Raw genomic sequence first — 17727 nt, 5'->3', positions numbered from 1 at the left:
CTGGATGTTCACAGCAGAGGGAACGGATCCTGTTATTGCAGAAGAGTCTCTATGAAGCCAAATGGCCAAATCTTTCAACTACACAGAACTCCATTGGATGGGCCAATCTGATTTTCACCTCCATAGCGTAATCAAGCCATTAGCCTTACAGCCTCATGGTGTGCATCTTGAGGGCCATGGCCACTCTCCTTCCTTTGTGTGATTTCCTGGAATGCCTCTCCTCACTCATCCTTCAAGTTCCCTCCCAAATGCTACCTTCTCCAAGAAGGCTCTCCCGATTCTCCATCCCCTCTCCCCAAAGTATGGCGTCTCCAATGCAGGCTTGCCACAGAATTCATCACATCGCACATCGTACCTAAACTTTGCTTTTTGGCATCTCCAAGTTTTATTCTATCTAATCACTTTTATGAATATTTTTCCTTCTACTACACTTCAAGCTCTCTAGAACACATTTAGCGTCTGATTTACTTCTGTATCTGCTATAATGGCTAGTAAAACCTTACATAAAGTACTCAGTCGATTTTGTTGAACAAATTGATAAATGACTCATGGACTTGTACTCTCGCAATCATCTGTTTCCACAACCTGTGATCATAAGATTTCAATGACATTTAGTACATTTAGTGCATTTAAAAAATGCAACTTTTGGAGCCTCTAACACTATTGGTCTAGAATTGCAGATGTCAAAAACTGCCCAACGAACCTATTTGTTGTAAGAAAAACCCTACATATCACCTCTGTACATTTCTTCATATCACCCAATTGTCATGAAGATCAAATGAGACGGAAGAAGTAAAGACCCTTCGGAAAGGCCAGCAAAGGCACCTGTCCAGGAAGCTGGCAGCACTCACATCATTTTAGTGGAGTGGGTGACTCTTAGGGCCTGTGATGTAAAGCCATGCAGCCACCATGGGCGTCCATGTAACCATGTTTGTTCATTCTACAGATATTTATCACCTTTATTGTCGGTGCGGAGGACACAGCTGTGAACACAACTAACAAAAACTGTTGGCCTCATGTAAGTTACATTCTCATGAGGTAAGGGATGATAAGCAAATGAACACGTACACGTATAGAATAGCAGATGATGAGAGGTGATGTGGGGAAATGGAGCAAGGAAGGGTGGATGCCTGGGGTGAGGGGACGGCATCAGCGGGGGCAGAAGAGGTGTGCAGGCCTTTGTGGAGAGCTGAGCCGAGAGCGTTCAGACAGAAGGAGCAGCGCTGGCTACCACCCCACAGTGGGGTGAGCTTGGAATGTTGGAGGAATAGCAAGGGGGTCACTGTGGAGGGCTGGTAAGGAGGGAGAGGAGGGGAGGGTGAAGGAGGTGAGCTCAGGGAGGAAGAAGGCATGAGAGTGCAGGGCCTATGGGACTTTGGCGCTCACTCTGGGCAAGTCACGGAAGCCTTGGAGGGTCCTGAGCAGGGCAGGAACATGATCCGACTTGGCTGTTCAGAGGGCTGTTTGAATGCTGTGTTAGGTCCAGGCCATGATAGGGGTTGAGGCAGAGACTCCTGCGGGAGGCTTTCGCCATCATCCAGGTCAGAGGCGAGGGTGGCCAGCGCTGAGCTGAGTGTGCAGGTGGTAAGAGACAAATTCTTGATATGTTTGGAAGGTAAAGTTTGTAGGATTTTCTGATGGATTGTATGCAAAGAGTGAGAAAAAGAAATAAGTCCAATAAGGCCGGAGAAGCTAGAAGGATGAGGCTAGCATTTACTCAGCTGAGAAAAACTCTGGGAAGACTGGGAGTTCTGCCATGGGTCTTGCTAAGTGCAAGACACTTATTAGCTATTCAGACAGGAGAGGAATGGAGTCGGCAGGTAGAGATACAAGTCTGAGGTCTGAGAAAGGGTCTGGGCTGGTGACACACAGCTGGTGGTTATTGGAAGACACATAGATTATATTTAACACCAGGAGGCTGGACGTGATAACTAGGGAGTGAGTGTGGACACAGGAGAGGTCTCAGTATCTACCCCTGGAGCGTCCCAATGTTAAGAGGGTGAGAAGATGAGACAGAGGTCAGCAAAGGATTCCAAAAACAAGAAACAAGCACATGAAGGGCAGAGCTAAGAAAGAACAGTGTTCCAGGGCAGGGCACCCTGTAATCCCAGCACTTTGGGAGGCCGAGGTGGGCGGATCACGAGGTCAGGAGATCGAGACCATCCTGGCGAACGATGTTGAAACCCTGTCTCTACTAAAAATACAAAAAAAAAAATTTGCCAGGCGTGGTGGCGGGTGCCTGTAGTTCCAGCTACTAGGGAGGTTGAGGCAGGAGAATGGCGTGAACCTAGGAGGAGGAGCTTGCAGTGAGCCGAGATCGTGCCTCTGCACTCCAACCTGGGCAACACAGTGAGACCTCATCTCAAAAAAAAAAAAAAAAAAGAACAGTGTCCCAAGGGTCAAGGGTAATAGTGGCTCAAAGACAAGGAGTGATCAGCTGTATCCAAAGCTGTCAACAGATCATGTAACATGGTCCTGGAGCACAGAGCACTGGGTGCAGTAACGGTGATCGCTGATGGTCTGGACAGAAGATGTTTTGGTGCAGCAATGGGAAAGAAAGCCCCATCAGAGTGGATTCAAGAGAGAATGGGAGGACAAGAATCACAGACAACAGATAGAGGCAACTCTTTTTTTTTTTTTTTTTGAGACGGAGTCTCACTCTGTCGCCTGGGCTGGAGTGCAGTGGCCGGAGCTCAGCTCACTGCAAGCTCTGCCTCCTGGGTTTACGCCATTCTCCTGCCTCAGCTTCCCGAGTAGCTGGGACTACAGGTACCCGCCACCTCGCCTGGCTAGTTTTTTGTATTTTTTAGTAGAGACGGGGTTTCACCGTGTTCGCCAGGATGGTCTCGATCTCCTGACCTCATGATCCGCCCGTCTCGGCCTCCCAAAGTGCTGGGATTACAGGCTTGAGCCACCGCGCCTGGCCGAGGTAACTCTTGAGGAGTTTTGTTGAAATACAGAGGAGATAACCTATGGTTATGAGAAGTAGAAGAAGGAGGCATTTGTCTAGGTTTGTAGTCGCGGGAGATACTGGTGACATCTTTGTAGATGACACCAACCACACTGGTACAATGCACTGATCCACCATGGTCTGCATGGTTCCCTGTTTCAAAAGCTGCACAGACACTATTCCAGCAAGAAAGGGCAGACGGCTGGATGAGCTGAGGAAGTCACCATTTTACTGTTGACCCACAGGAAACTAGACACAGTTGTTGCTCCTCTGCATAAGCATGGAGCTACCTGCAAGGCACCCACAACAGCAAAACCATCTCAGTGTCATCATCTCCAAGGGCGAAAATATTTTCCTGGACTGCACGGCAGGTAACATGAGGGCTTTGCATTTGAGGCCTTCATCCTCTTGAGAGAATTCCTAGGAGTGTTACTGCTTCCTGACCACTGCAAGACACATCTACCTTACTTAAGTGCAGATGGAGACAGGGCTCCATCCTTGGGAAGTTTCCTCTGTAGTGGAACCCAAGTGACCCAATCTAATCTAATTCTTCCTTTTAATGCACTGTAGCATGAGAGGCTCTCAACCATATTCATCTCTAATTAAGAATCTCTGGACTACAGCAATTACTGTAGCTACTGCTGTTGATAACAGTCATCTCCTCAGTCTCTCTGTGGCAGGCTGCCTTGCATTCTCCATCGCTCACCCATGCTTCTCTGCAGGTTCAGCACACTTCTTGGCCCCGTTCTCTTTGAGGGTGGCCATGTGACTTGCCTTGGCCAGTGGAATGTGAACAGCTAAGACAGAAGCCACATTTAAGCATAAGCCTTAAGTTGCTGGTGCAGTTGGCTCTAGGCCCCATTTTGTGAGCATCTGCCCTCAGCCATGACAACTACAAGGCCTACTACCGAAGGTGAGGGCTCCTTTGACCTCAGTTCTGGAATTGAATGGCACGCAGAATGAGGTCAAGCCCAGAGTCCAGCTGCGGGCAGAGGAGCTGCAACTGACCACCATCCTCAGGTGCCATGAGCCAGGTGTAAAAGTTGCTGGTTGTAAGCCCTGGAGAGTTTGGGACTGTTTACTCCTACAGCAAAAGCTGACTGATACACTCTTTTATTAGACTGTCAAATTTATCTACTGAAGGAACCATGCTTGGTCTTTATGATATGCCATAATACCCCTAATAAGAATTGTAGGCCCCTAATAAGTATGTAGATAACAGGCCAAGGGTCACTGTGTCCATTTTGCTTGGTTGGCTGGCATTTGGAATGAACTCCTAGTTCCTATCACTGACACACTGGCAGTACCATTACCAGCTCCTTAAAGTCATGTTCAAAGTCACTGTCATCTTCCCTTCCTACTTCCTGATTTGGGCTACTGAGTTATGACTGATTGACAAGGAAAACCCAAATAATTTAGGCTTCAAAAAGAAGTGGGTCCTGGCCATGATATATGCAGTTTCTATTCCTAAGTACTCCCAAACAGTCAAGGCTGAGTAGAGAAAGTCAGCTTTAATTGTGCTTGTGTGCTCAGCTCTGTGTGCCTTTTGAGCTTAAGACAGGCCACAAGCTTTGCCCAGGGAGTCCCACTGCAAAGAAAACAAACTCTTGCTTTTGCTTATTCAGTAGGTTCCCTTTGCTTATTTAGAGACTGAACTAGGTATTGTGTGGGAATCAGAGGCAATAGAAGGCACAGTTCTTGGTTTCAAGGGGCTTATAGTGTAGTTTAAGAGACAGGATATATGTGTAAAACTCCAAGACAATCGGCCGGGCACAGTGGCTCACGCCTGTAATTCCAGCACTTTGGGAGGCTGAGGCAGGCGGATCATGAGGTCAGGAGATCGAAACCATCCTAGCTAACATGGTGAAATCCCGTCTCTACTAAAAATAAAAAAAAAAAAAAAAAAATTAGCTGAGCATGGTGGCAGCACCTGTAGTACCAGGGAGCTGCCCTTGTACTACAAGGGCACTTTGGGAGGCTGAGGCAGGAGAATCGCTTGAACCTGGGAGGTGGAGGTTACAGTGAGCCGAGATCGGGCCACTGCACTCCAGCCTGGGTGACAGAACGTGACTCTGTCTCAAAAAAAAAAAAAAAAAGAAAATCCAAGACAATCAAGAGATATATACCACTTAATTCTTTAAAAGAGGCAGTGCAGTGTGGTAGGAAAGAGAGCTGGTCTAGAAATCAGGAGAACTGATTCTAGTTTTGGCTCCATTGCTAGTTAATTAAAGTCACAGGAAGACCTTTTCACTGTTCCGTGCATGAATAACTGGTTAATACAAAGCCCCTCACATTTCCACGGTTTCATGACTCCATGAGACACCAACCAGCAGCACACTGGGTACCAAGTGCTCAGTGCACAGCATGGGTAGGAGAGGCTGTGCACCTGGAGGTCATCTGTCTTCCTGTCCCTCACCCCATCTCCAAGCTCATCTGGTCCCAGCCTAGTCTGAGAGGTCTCCTATGTCTTGAGTCATGGGCCAAATCTACTGGAGCTGAACTGAAAGTAAAATTTAAGCAAATGAGTCCAGAATTGTTCTCAGACACCACAAACTGAAGAGGAAAGAGTAGGAGGAGTTCTCCTAAAGTGGACTGAGCTCCCAGGAGCACCTTGGGCTGGCGTTTGCTGGCACCTCCCCAGGGGGCCTGAAGCCACTGTGTTCCGTACCGGGGGTGCATCCATAATGGGCCAGGCTTCTGCAGGAGTGGCAGAAGAGGTGTTGTCCATGTGACTGACATCCGGATAGACAATAACCTCTCCAAACTCCTCCCCTGATTCAGAGAGCTGAATACCCTCCTCTCTCTCTGGGTAAAATCACTTCTCACAGTGACAGGCGTGGTGTCCCCAGTGGGGCTCCTGAGGCCTGGACTGCCCTGTTTGACAGGACGGGAGGAGAGGGCTGGGAGACAGGTCAAAACAGAACTTTTAGAACATCCACCGATGCTTTCCTGATTGTTCTTTGGAAAAATACAGAAAGTAGAGATAATCTCATTGGCTAAAGTGCTCTGGAGCCTCGGGGATTAGCCACCTGGCTCTTCTGCTGCAAAATGTATTTAAATCCCCATCCCAGGGCCTCCAGGGTGGCTCAGATGGCCACGGGATTACTTCTTTTATGTAGTATTCATGTGGCTGAGTGACTGCTGTGAACTGTCTCCAGGAGTTTCCAGGAGCTGGGACCACAGTGCGTTTTAAGGTACTTACATCAGAGTTGGGTTCTGCAGCTCAAAGGAACTCATTTTAAAACAAAAACAAAAACTCCTCCATTTATATGAAATCAGGTCCCTTTGTAGAGTGTTGTTGGCAGTTCAGCAAAGAACAGCAGAAGGTGGTGAGGAGATAACACCGTACACAAGAACAGGCTTCACTTACTTGGGACTCCGGACACCAGCCGCAGGGGTCGCAGCACGCGGAAGGCCCTCAGCGCTTTCACATCAAATCCGGCCCCTTTCCCTCCGAGAGCATTTGCCCCGTCTGCTTTGGTTGCTTGTTCTAAAATTGCACTAAAAAGCCTAGAAGAGAGGAAAGAGAGAAGGACTGTCAGGACTGGGTTTTTTTTTTGCCCAGCTGGGGCTCTGACCTCTGGATGCAGCCCGGAAAAGCAGATTGCGCAGGGGTCTCCAGCCCAGGACTGGGCGCTGTGGGCGTGCGTGGAGTCTGTGGGTGGTTGTAAGCTGACATCCCCTCAGTGTGGGTGGTGGCCATGCCGAGGGTGCCACCATGGCCCAGGGAAGCCTGAGCGAGCTGAGGGGCAGGCCCTCTGCCATCATAAAGGCATGAGCCGGACAGGCGCTGGACAAAAGTGGGAAGTAGGTTGACGTCTGTCGTCAGTCCTCATCTCCTTGAGGAGCCCTCAGCCCTCTCCATGATATCCTAGTGCCCCTCCCAGGGGTGCCAGCAGCCACGTGCTCTATTTCCCCACCTCCTTCCTTCTAGAGACCCCCTCTCTTTGACTTGTTCCCGGCCCACGGAAATCTCCTTTGTGCTGGCCTCGGTGGCTACTCAGGAGGCGGGCGCTGCACAAATGAATGAACGGTTCAGTGGTTAAACAAGAAGGTCTCAAGTGGGGCAAAACCACACGTGCATGTAACCAAGATGCAGGGCTTTCGGCCCTGCCACTGTAGGTCTGAGCTGGCATATTCACTCCTCCACCAAACAAGAACACCTGTGACGTGTCGGGCACTGTTCTAGACACTGGGGCTACAGCAAAATGGACAAAGCCCTTCCCCTGATGGAACTTACATTCTAGCAGGGAGACAGACAATAAACTGAGCAATCAGTAAACAGACACTGCAGCTTAGAGTGATGGGTGCTGAGCAGGAGGGGCAGCGAGGGGCTCTGCAGAGAGAGGGTGAGAGCTGCCTCCCTTCCCACCTGAGAGGTCTGCACAAAGAACTCCCTGCGGGTGACACTTGAGCAGAGGCCTATGGGAAGTGAGGGTGGGACCCACTTCATTATCTGGAGACTGTTCCAGGCAGAGGAAGCAGGCGAGCCAGGGGCCCAAGGGAGGAGCAGGGTGTGCGTTAGAGGAACAACAGCGACCAGTGTGGCTGGAGCAGGGCAGGGAAAGTGGAGAACTGTGGGAGAGGAAGTCAGAGAGGAAACAGGGAACCCCACCAGGTGCTGGTATCCTCTCTGAGACAGAAGCCACTGGGGGACTTTGAGCAGGAGAGTGACCTGATCTAACTACAGGTCTAAAAGAATCATTCTGCTGTTGTGGGAGACTCTCCTGTCAGGGGCGAGGTCAGAGACCAGCTGTTGCAGTCACCCAGGTGCGAGACGCTGGTGGCTCAGAACGAGCGGTGGTGTTGGAGGTAGTGAGAAAAAGTTGGATACCAGATTTACCTTAACATAAAGCTGGTGGGACTGGCTGATGGACTAGATGTGAGGTGTGAGAAAGAGAGGGGAATCAGAGAAGATTCCAACAGTTTGGGCGTGAGCAACAGGAATGATGAGATATGGTGGAATGGACATCAAGGGTTCTGCCGAGAACTTCTTGAAGTTTGGGTTGTTGCTTGGACATCAAATGCATATCTTGAGTTGGTTCTATTGTGTCTGGAGGTCAGTGGGGAGGTCCAAGCTGGAGATAAAAGCGCAGTAGTTGCATAGTTCATATTTAAAGTCAAATTGTATGTGACTACCTAGGAGGCCAGCGCAGAAGGTGAGGATGTGAAAGGACCCAACCCTGCAGTGCTCCCACACTGAGGGGTCAAGAGAGGAGAAAGCAACAAGAGAGACTGACTGCAGAGCAGGGACATGGAGAGGACAGTGCCCCACGAAGCGAGTGGTCAGTGAACAGGTGGTGGTGTCACATGCTGCAGAGACACGGCTGGACACTGACCGCTGGGTTTACCAACATCAAGACCATCCAGACCTTGAAGGCATCTGTGTTGGTGGAGCGATGTGGACAAACGCCTAGCAGACATAGGTTCAAGAGAGCATGGGAGGAGTGGGAGACCATGAGGATAGACAGCCCTAGCCAACAGAAATATGAGGCAAGCCACAGGTGTGAGCTGCATGTGTAATTTACCTTTGCTAGGAGCCACATTAAAAAGTAAAAACAGGTGAAATTAACAGTGATCTTAGATTTTATTTCACCCAACAGAGCCAAAATATTATCATCTCAACATGTAATAAATATAAAAAATTATTCATGAGACATTTGTCATTCCTTGTTTTGTAACTAAATCTTTGAAATACGCTGTGTATTTTATGCTGTGTATTTTATACTTATGATTATTATTATTGCATTTCAGATTAGCCATATTTCAAGTGCTGAATGGCCACATGTGGCTACTGTAGAGACAAGTCTTTTGAGAAATTTTGCTGTAAATGAGTAGAGAGAAAAAGGGGTTTACTAGAAGTGGGAGTGGAGTCAAGAGGGTTTTGTTTCTGAATGGGAGATATGACAGCATTTTTCTATGTGATGGGAATCATCTAACAGAGGCAGAAAATGTGATGAGATAGAAGTGAGAGAGAACCGCTGCCGGTAGGACGGAGCTCCTTCATTGGCAAGAAGGGGATGGGTGCCCACGAAGGGTGTCCACCTGTGCAGGGGCAGGGCTGTGTGCCATGGTTCCGTAAGAAGGCACATTGTCAGCTTAGACGCGTGGTTGTGGGAATATATGAAAGTCCTCTTCTGAAGGCATCTTTCTCAGGGAACTGGGGAACGAGGCCATCAGCCGAAAATGTGAAAGGGGAAGGAGATGGGAAGTGTGAAGAGAGAGGCAAGGGTGCTGAAAGAATTCTCTCAAAAAGCAGAAGGGTGAATGGAGTGGGGATAAAGCAGGAGGGCCCTCAGTGTCACCAGGGGCCTCCTCGAGGTTGGGGGTCATGAGTGTAAAGTGAGACTCTGCTCAACTTTGCAGATTTCTTGACCCTTTCCAGGTACCAAGCAGATCTCTGGTTGGACTTGATTAGGGTTGGTGTTTTTCCAGGTGTGCAAGATGAACAGACAGAAGACTAAGAATGCGCTGAGCATAAATGCAAGCCTTGAGTGAGTGCAGCAGTGGTACATGGCATCTGCGCTGGCTGGAAGGAGGGTGGATATGGTGGCAGGGATGAAGAGTGCGGTGGGACGAAGGGATTAGAGTGCAGTGGGACGAAGGGATCATGGGAGTCAGGGTGAGAGAGGGAGGGGACGGGAAAGACGGTGGTGCTGGTTAGACAGTAGGATGTATAGATTTGGGATTATGGGGTAGGTGTTATCAGTGGTGACAGGGATATTGGCTATAACCATGGGAGTGGGCCTACTAAGATAGGCTCCCCAGAAGGCAGATATCCAGGAACCAAGAAGCTACTGCAGGGAAGGTAGAGAAGAAGTGAGTGTTGGAGTGAAGTAGAGTGAGCCAAGAGCCCATGTCCTAAAGGCACAAGGAGGGGTGACTCAAAGGTCTGCAGAAGGTTGCAGTAACGAGAAGTAAGGCATAGAGGATCTGATGACACAAATGTCAAAAGGTGGGGGGGTGCAGTGGAGCAGAAATCAAGAGCTGGCAGGGCCCCCTTAGACCTGGCAACCTGGTGCAGTGGAAGGAGACTTCTGGGACAGGAAGTGGCCGCCTGCTGAGAGACAGCAGAGAAAGCTCTGCCCTCATGGGAGAATCTGGAAGTGACCAGAAAGGAAACTGAGAACTGGGCCACCTGTTTTGCAAACAAAGTTTTGTTGGAATTCAGTTACACCCACTCATGGAGATACCGCTCTTGTCCTGCTGCTGGGCAGGGTGGAGTAGCTGGAACAGAGACTTGGCTTGCAAAGATGAAAACCAGCATCTGGCCCTTACAGAAAAGTTGACTGACCCCGAACAGGCGAGAGACTATGGGGATGGGAGGGCACAGTGGGAAGGTTTCCGCCGTGGGGTAGTGAGAAAGGAGGGGTTAGATCAGAGGATACACAGAGCCACATGGGAACAGGAGTCCGGGTGATGACGGATGACTCAAGAATTTTGAGCTTTTCATAGCAACCGAGAAAAATAGGGGAAAGGGCGTGCAGGGCGATTTCTGTCCTTTATACCCAGAGAGGATGCAATGGATTCAATGGCAGCAGAGTGCACTACACGCTGGGTCATGTTTCTTCAGTAGTGGGGCCTGGGATTAAGGAGGGCGCCCAGGTATGAGGAGTGGGTCTCCATATCGGGTCTGAACTATGAGCCAGGGCAACTTTGGAGCAATAGGCTTGAACTTTTAAGTGACTTATGTCCCAGGTAACTGGAGCTAGAAATGGGAAGCTGCAGCTGGGGGATTAGCCAGATGCACTAGCAGAAGTTCAGGGCCAGGCAGGGCTGAGCCATGAGGGAATTGGCCTAGAAATGCTCCATGGAGGCCCCCAGGCACTGACTGGCTGAGTGACTGAGGTTCTGGCTCCTCTAGTCCAGAGAATGTCCCTTCTTTTTTTTTTTCTGAGATGGAGTCTAGCTCTGTCACCCAGGCTGGAGTGCAGTGGCCGGATCTCAGCTCACTGCAAGCTCTGCCTCCCGGGTTTACACCATTCTCCTGCCTTGGCCTCCCGAGTAGCTGGGACTACAGGCACCCACCACCTCGCCCAGCTAGTTTTTTGTATTTTTTTGGTAGAGATGGGGTTTCACTGTGTTAGCCAGGATGGTCTCGATCTCCTGACCTCGTGATCCGCCCGTCTCGGCCTCCCAAAGTGCTGGGATTACAGGCTTGAGCCACCGCGCCTGGCCACGAGGACGTCCCTTCTATCTGGTCTGTGTACTGGACCTCTGAGCGAGACTCAACAGCGGGCTCTGCAGCCGAATGAAGTTTGAGGACCCTGTCCAGGCCGTATCTGCAGTGTCTCTCAGCCTGGCAACTTGACAGCTTCCTACATGAGCTGCTGAGGCCTTGAATCCCAGGCAGAAGTTGCCAGGATGGGGCAGTGGGCTTCTTTCTCTACAAGGGAGATGTTCTTTCCACTGAAGCCTAGATCAGAGACCAGAGGAAACGAAGACCCGTCTGCAGATTTGTCAAACAACATTCCAAATGCAAACCCGATTTTGTTCCCAGTATTTCCTGCAAGAAAGCAATATGCTTATCGGAGTAAAAGATGTTCACAAAATAGGATTCAGTGAAGGGAGTGGAGATTAGACAACTTGCCCTTAACTCCTGCCTCAAGTGGCGACTCTTAATTAAGTATCCGCTTTTAATTTTGAAAGGGTAGAAAATCCAAACATGGATGGAGGAGTGGCTGGTGTATTTCTTCTCAATGAGACGTTCTAAAGGCAAAACCACTGCTTGGTGCCCACTGGTCCGTAAGGGTTAGGATCTGACGTGGATGCCTGGCTGAAGGATTGCTCTGGGAGCTGTGTTTGGCAAATCTGTAGCCAGGCAGTGGAGCTGTTAGAAGAAAAGGATCGTGAGGCTGTCGAATGGTCGTGAGGCCCAGATAATGGGAAAGGGAGGGCCACCACCCTGCTAGGGAGGTAGGGCAACAAAGCCTCACTGGCTGGCATGGAACCTGGAACCTCCTGAGCAGGAGATCCACTGAGGATCTACGGTCCCTGGGTAGGCGGAGGTGAATCTGAGGCCACCACAGTCCCTCCGTGTTTATTCAGCAGTCCCACCACCAAGAGGCCTCTGCTTTAGGAAGGAAAGAAATGCCCAGTGTCATGTGCCACCAGAATAGCAATGCAGAGACGAGGCTCTCAGCCTGGCACTCAGGCAGTAGGCAGGCAGGTCACCTTTCTCCAGGGCAAGTCAGGCTCCCCCAGCTGTGTGCGAGGCCAGGAGAAACCTTTCCCTACAGCTACAGAGGAGGGGCCAAGGATAGCAGATATTTTCCAAGAGACCCAGGGAAGCAAAGGGCTACCTAATATTACTACTTAACATTGCAAAGGAAGCAGAAAAAGGAGGCGGACTGAAGAGAGGTGGTAAGCTGCACCCTCCAGTGATGGCGGATCGTTACAAGGATGGGCTGAGTTAGACAGGATGAAGAGCCCTTAGGAAAAGAGAGACTAAGTGCCAAATACGTCCCAGTGCAAGTACAACCACAAGCTGGGCCACTGCTGGTGTCATAACCTCTGTGGCTTAGAAACAGGAGCACACGGCTGGGCGCGCAGGCTCAAGCCTGTAATCCCAGCACTTTGGGAGGCCGAGACGGGCGGATCACGAGGTCAGGAGATCCAGACCATCCTGGCTAACACGGTGAAACCCCGTCTCTACTAAAAAATACAAAAAATTAGCCGGGCGAGGTGGCGGGCGCCTGTAGTCCCAGCTACTCGGGAGGCTGAGGCAGGAGAATGGCGTGAACCCAGGAGGCGGAGCTTGCTGTGAGATGAGATCGCATCACTGCACTCCAGCCTGGGCGACAGAGCAAGATTCTGTCTCAAAAAGAAAAAAAAAAAGAAAAAGAAACAGGAGCACACAACTGGATGCCTCCCTCTTCATCAGCCTCACGGCCTAGACCCCAGGGAGATGTGACTGGAATCTGGGCTGACCCCACAGAAAAGCCTGGCCCCCTATGGTTGTGGGGAAGAGTCTAAGGGATGAAGCTGGGTCCAGACAGGCTGCAGGTGAGGCATGAAGCACAGGCTAGAGATGCACCACTGTACTGCCTCCCTGTCAACCCAGGCAGGGCCCCTCCCTCCCAGGGCTCCTGTTTGGTGCCTACTCACCCTGTATTTCTTGTCTCTGCTTCCCCGACTCATGATTTAATGAAGATCACATATGGGGCAAAGCACATATAATCAACTCCAACTCACTCCAAAATTCCAAAATTTTGCCTAAACAAAATTCATCCCTGCAAGTCACCCTCATCCCTCCACTGGTCCCAGAAGCAGCTGCTCCCATTCCCAAGGCTCTTTTCTATGCATGTGCAAAAGGCTCCCAGGAGACTGAGGCCTTGAGAAAGATGCCGAAGTCTGAAAAGGATTTAGGGGCATTTGGAACAACCCACCTTAAGGACTTTGGCTATGGTTTACTGAGCTATTCAAAGCATGCGTTTAGCCGCTCTTTGTTTATTCTGGCATGAGCAGAAGCCGCAAAATCTCTCCTATAGCTGCATGCACACCCCAAGTGCTGTGAGCCAGAGCTAGACCTGGCTAATGACACTAATAACCTTAGTGCCCCTCGTATCACCTAAATATTCCTGAGGTTCATATGGCCAAAGTGCATCATTCATTGGCCAGGCAAAATAACGCAACAGAGGAAAAAAAAGAACCCCTAACGTGGTTCCAAGCAACCTCGTGAACCATCCAGATGGCCAGAGACGAGGAAATAACTCGCAAATGATCTCGACGTCCTCCTGCGTTATTTCCTGCAGTAAAGACCAGGCACTCTCACAAGATGGTGAACGGCGGGTGCTCTGGAGACATCCACAATGGCTGTGTCTCCTCCGGGATGGCACAAAAGGATCCTCCAAAAATAGGCCTCTGGGACAAAGAGCTCCTGACATTTTGGCCTTGACTCTGCAGACTGCCAGGATTTCAAGGGAGGGAGAGTCCAAGGTGGCGGCCACTTGAGCACTCACTGGGCTCAGAGTAACAAGGGACTAGCCCAAAGGAGCCGGCTTCTTCTCAAAGTAAAATCTGCTGCAGTGGGCTCCCTCCTATGACAAGACGGATGTGTTGACGGAACTTCATCACCTGCGTTTTAATAACCTACACTTCACCAGTGTATGTAGTAGGCCTGTTAGGTACAAATAGTTTATGGAGAATCTTTTTGTGGGGTTACTAACTTATTTATAAGGAGATCACTTCTACATTTTATTTCAGATTCTTTGCATTGCTGTTTTGAAAGCCTAGACGGACTCTTATGCTACCGTGGAGCAGGGTGTCTGGGGGGAAGCTGCATTTGATTGGGGTTTGGTTACCTGTCCTCTTTGCCTTTCATAGTTCCCTGTTTCCTTCTCACCCACCTGTCTTGAGCAGTCTGGTTCCCTGGGGCCACAGAACCAGGCCCCCTGTAGAGTGAGAATGGGGATGTGGCCTCCGTACGAGTCCAGAGCACAGGCACAGCCCATGTGCGCCCCACCCTCACCCCACACCTGCAGACTGCATGCTCACAGATGAGCTGTCCCAAATGTGCTCAGTGATACAGCAGGGAAACTGGCAGAGGAACTGCGGGACCAGATGTGGTCTGAGATGACACGAAGTCCTTAAGCAAGAGGACATCCTTAGCGGCACCGAGCAGCGTGGGTTCCATTAGGAGCACTCAGGTCCAACTGTGTGTGTGCATGCCTGAGTGGGAGTGGCAGTGGGAGTGGCAGAGAGGGGTGTGTGTGTGTGTGTGCCTGTGTGGGAGTGGTAGAGAGGGGTGTGGGAGTGGTAGAGAGGGGTGTTCTTGGGCACATCCTGTCCCTCTGGGGAAGTCTGAATTCAAAATGATTTTCATGGATCCTTTCTTTTGCCCGAAGGCCAGCACAGTTAGGACCGAATTGAAAAGAGATACTACAGAAGGAAGAAGGGGGATGTACTGGTGAGATAGCCAGGTGGGAAGTGGTCCCCAGAGAAACTCCAGCCAGCCTGCACACTGGCAGGAGCGCACACTGGGGTGGAACCACAGACGTTCACGCCACCGTTTGCAGCAGGGAGACCTGACCCCTCCTTTTCCTGGGGAAAACCTTGGATTCAGTCTGCGAGGCGGGAAGCCCATGGGCAGGAAGCACACGCTCTCACTTTGCCAAGAATCTCTCTTTCCCTTTCTGTTCCTTTAGCAAAATAAATCTCATTTTTCTCACTCTCTAAATCATCTGCGAGCCTCAGTTTTCGTGGCTGTATGACAAGGACCCCGTCTTCAGCTAACCGAAGGAAAAGTTCTGCAACACTGGTAAGATAAAGGAAAAGAGACAGGCAGGAATACTTACCCCACAACCACAATGATAAAATCGAGCAGATTCCAGCCGTTGCGGAGGTAGGCATTGGGGTGAAACAGGAGTCCATAGGCGATGACTTTTAAAAATGCTTCCACCGTAAAAATTATGAGAAAGAGATATTCCACTCGTTCCTAGGAAACAAAAATAGAAAAGAGAGAAAAATAAGTCATTAGTTTGAGGATTTGGAAAGTTTGGAACCAGCAGATCTCACAAGTAGATGGAAGACAAGTGGGGACAGCCAGGCCAAATTAGCAACTCCACAGCTCTACCACGACCGCACCAAGCTACTGGGGATTATGGGATTTTTTTTTTTCGTCAAAGTTCCTCCATTAAAATGTAAATATTAGACTAGTGGAAAAATTTGCTATTTTTTGAAACATTTTATTTAGTTAATCAGTTGACATTTTATTGCGCCCTCCCAGACGAGAAGTCACAATGTCTCCATCTAAAGGGAAACAATGTCAGGGCAAAAAGAGAAGGGGATAAAGCAGAGTTCCTGGAAAATCGTGCTACAATTCTGCAGGAACAAGCCCTGAAGACAGCAGACTTGGTCTTGGGGAGGGTACTAGCTGAGTTCCTCCAAATGACGGAACGAAAATGCAGCCACAAAGAAATGGAGACGGTGAAGATCCCTTATGAGCAGCCCGGACAGAGGCCACCTGCTCACATACACTGATCCAGAAATGTGAAATCTCTTTCTTAAGAAAATAAAACCTTCTGTCCAAAGACATCAAACATTTCAGCAGAGAAAATCAGCATTTTGAGGATGGAGGCAGGCACTGGGTGGGGGTGGAGAATGGAAAGAGCCCTTCTCTTCCCTCGAGGGGCAGAAGATAGTCTTCTTCCTCCCCGACACCTTGGAGAAGGGCTTTGCAGTTAAGGATGCAGCTCCCATCCCTGGAACCCAGAGCAAACAGGAAAAACTTGTTGGCTCAATTAGAGCGAGCCGACTCTGTGCTGATTCATGCTCTTCCCTCGCCACTAATTGCTTTCTCCCACACCCCATCCCAAGCGCAGAGCCTTAATGGCCCCCACCAGGCAAAGGCTGCCTGGATGCCTTCATGCTCCACTGCTCGCCTCTGCAGAAGCCTCAGCCATCCTTCACTGGAGCCACAAAACACCCATCCATATTGCATTTAGGCACAGGCCCTCCAGAGTGGGGCGGGCCTGTCCACAGCCCCAAGTGGGCACTTGGCTCAGAACCCCTGGACCCATTTTCCCCTCCTTTGCCAGTCAGAGGGAGCTCTGGTGTGTGCATGTGGGAGCAGTGGTGAGGGGGTGCTCCAGGCTCGCCCACATTCTGAAGGAGGAGTGTTACCCACGAAGGCCCACTTCCTCCTGCCTGGCCAGCTGGGAGGGTCCTCCAAGGCAGGGCCATCAGGAGCTGGATGGAAAGCTCTGTAGGGAGCCTTCAGGTACCTGGGCTCCCATTCACTCCATCACAATCCCCTGGGCATGTAGGGAGTGCCAGCTTCACTGTGAAGCAGTTTGAGGATGCAAATTAAAAACTGTAGAATTCTGGGCGCTGTCCAGATCTACTGAAACAGATCTCCTGGCTGTGAAACCTGGAAATGTGCATTGTAGACAATTTCCAGGTGTTTCTGAGGTACCCGGAAGAACCACCAGCTCACATGCTGATGAAAGCCCAGATCACGCAGAGGCAGTGGGAAGAGAGTGCGGGGGTCAGACTTAATCAGCATCTCAGAGGCAGATTTGTCCTTCCCTTCCTGCCCATTTTTGTGCCATAAAATGCATTTAGGGAGGCGGCTCCCTTGGGGTTGTGACCCAGGAACAAATCACAGTGTGTGGGAAGTTCCAATCTTTTAAAGTCAGGTGGTGTTGGGTTAAAATGTACATCAGGGCCATGTTGAAGGAGAATACATGAGACATCCCAGCACAGGGGAACCTGAGGATGTCTGTGGGAATAGGAATACAGGAGCTGTCACACAGCCACTCAGCCCATCTCCTCATCCCCAACCCGTGATAGTTCAGATCTTTCATGTCTGCCACTAAACGACAGGGTCACTTCTTTCCGTATTCCCAGAAAGTTGAAGCTGAGATGAGAAAGAAGGAAAAGGAAAGGGAAACAAACAGAAGTTGGGTACCCATTAGGTGTCAGGTGCTTTCATATGTGCTAGTTGTTTTCACTCTTTCATTCACCTGCCCACTCATCCATCCATCCACCCACCCACCCATTCATCCATCCATCCATCTACCCATTCACCCATCCATTCATCCATCTTTCCACACACTCACCCATCCATTCACCCACCCACCCACTCACTACTCCTCATTCATCCATCTATTCATCCACCTGTCCATCAACCCACCAATCCATCCATCTACCCACTCACCCTTCCATTCATCTTTCCATCCACTCACCCACCCATTCATCCATCCACCTACCCACCAACTCACCACCTATCCAGCCAGCCACTCACCTATTCATCCATCCATCCATTCACCCACCTA

General features: G+C 50.0%; 1 protein-coding gene across 1 annotated transcript in view; it reads right to left on the bottom strand.

The window, feature by feature from the left end:
• Positions 1 to 17727, bottom strand: part of CACNA1C (calcium voltage-gated channel subunit alpha1 C) — a 640117-nt gene that overhangs the window by 235408 nt on the left and 386982 nt on the right. The window contains exons 4-5 of the mRNA XM_026447798.1: positions 15247 to 15386; positions 6321 to 6460 (exon numbers count right to left, since the gene is read on the bottom strand). Of these exons, the coding sequence (XP_026303583.1) occupies positions 6321 to 6460; positions 15247 to 15386 (280 nt within the window). The remainder of the gene's footprint in view (positions 1 to 6320; positions 6461 to 15246; positions 15387 to 17727) is intronic.

Source organism: Piliocolobus tephrosceles, chromosome 10 (assembly GCF_002776525.5).
Source record: "Piliocolobus tephrosceles isolate RC106 chromosome 10, ASM277652v3, whole genome shotgun sequence".
Classification (NCBI taxonomy): Eukaryota; Metazoa; Chordata; class Mammalia; order Primates; family Cercopithecidae; genus Piliocolobus; species Piliocolobus tephrosceles.
Note: the sequence above shows the minus strand (reverse complement) of the source record. Positions and strands in the feature narration are given on the sequence as shown.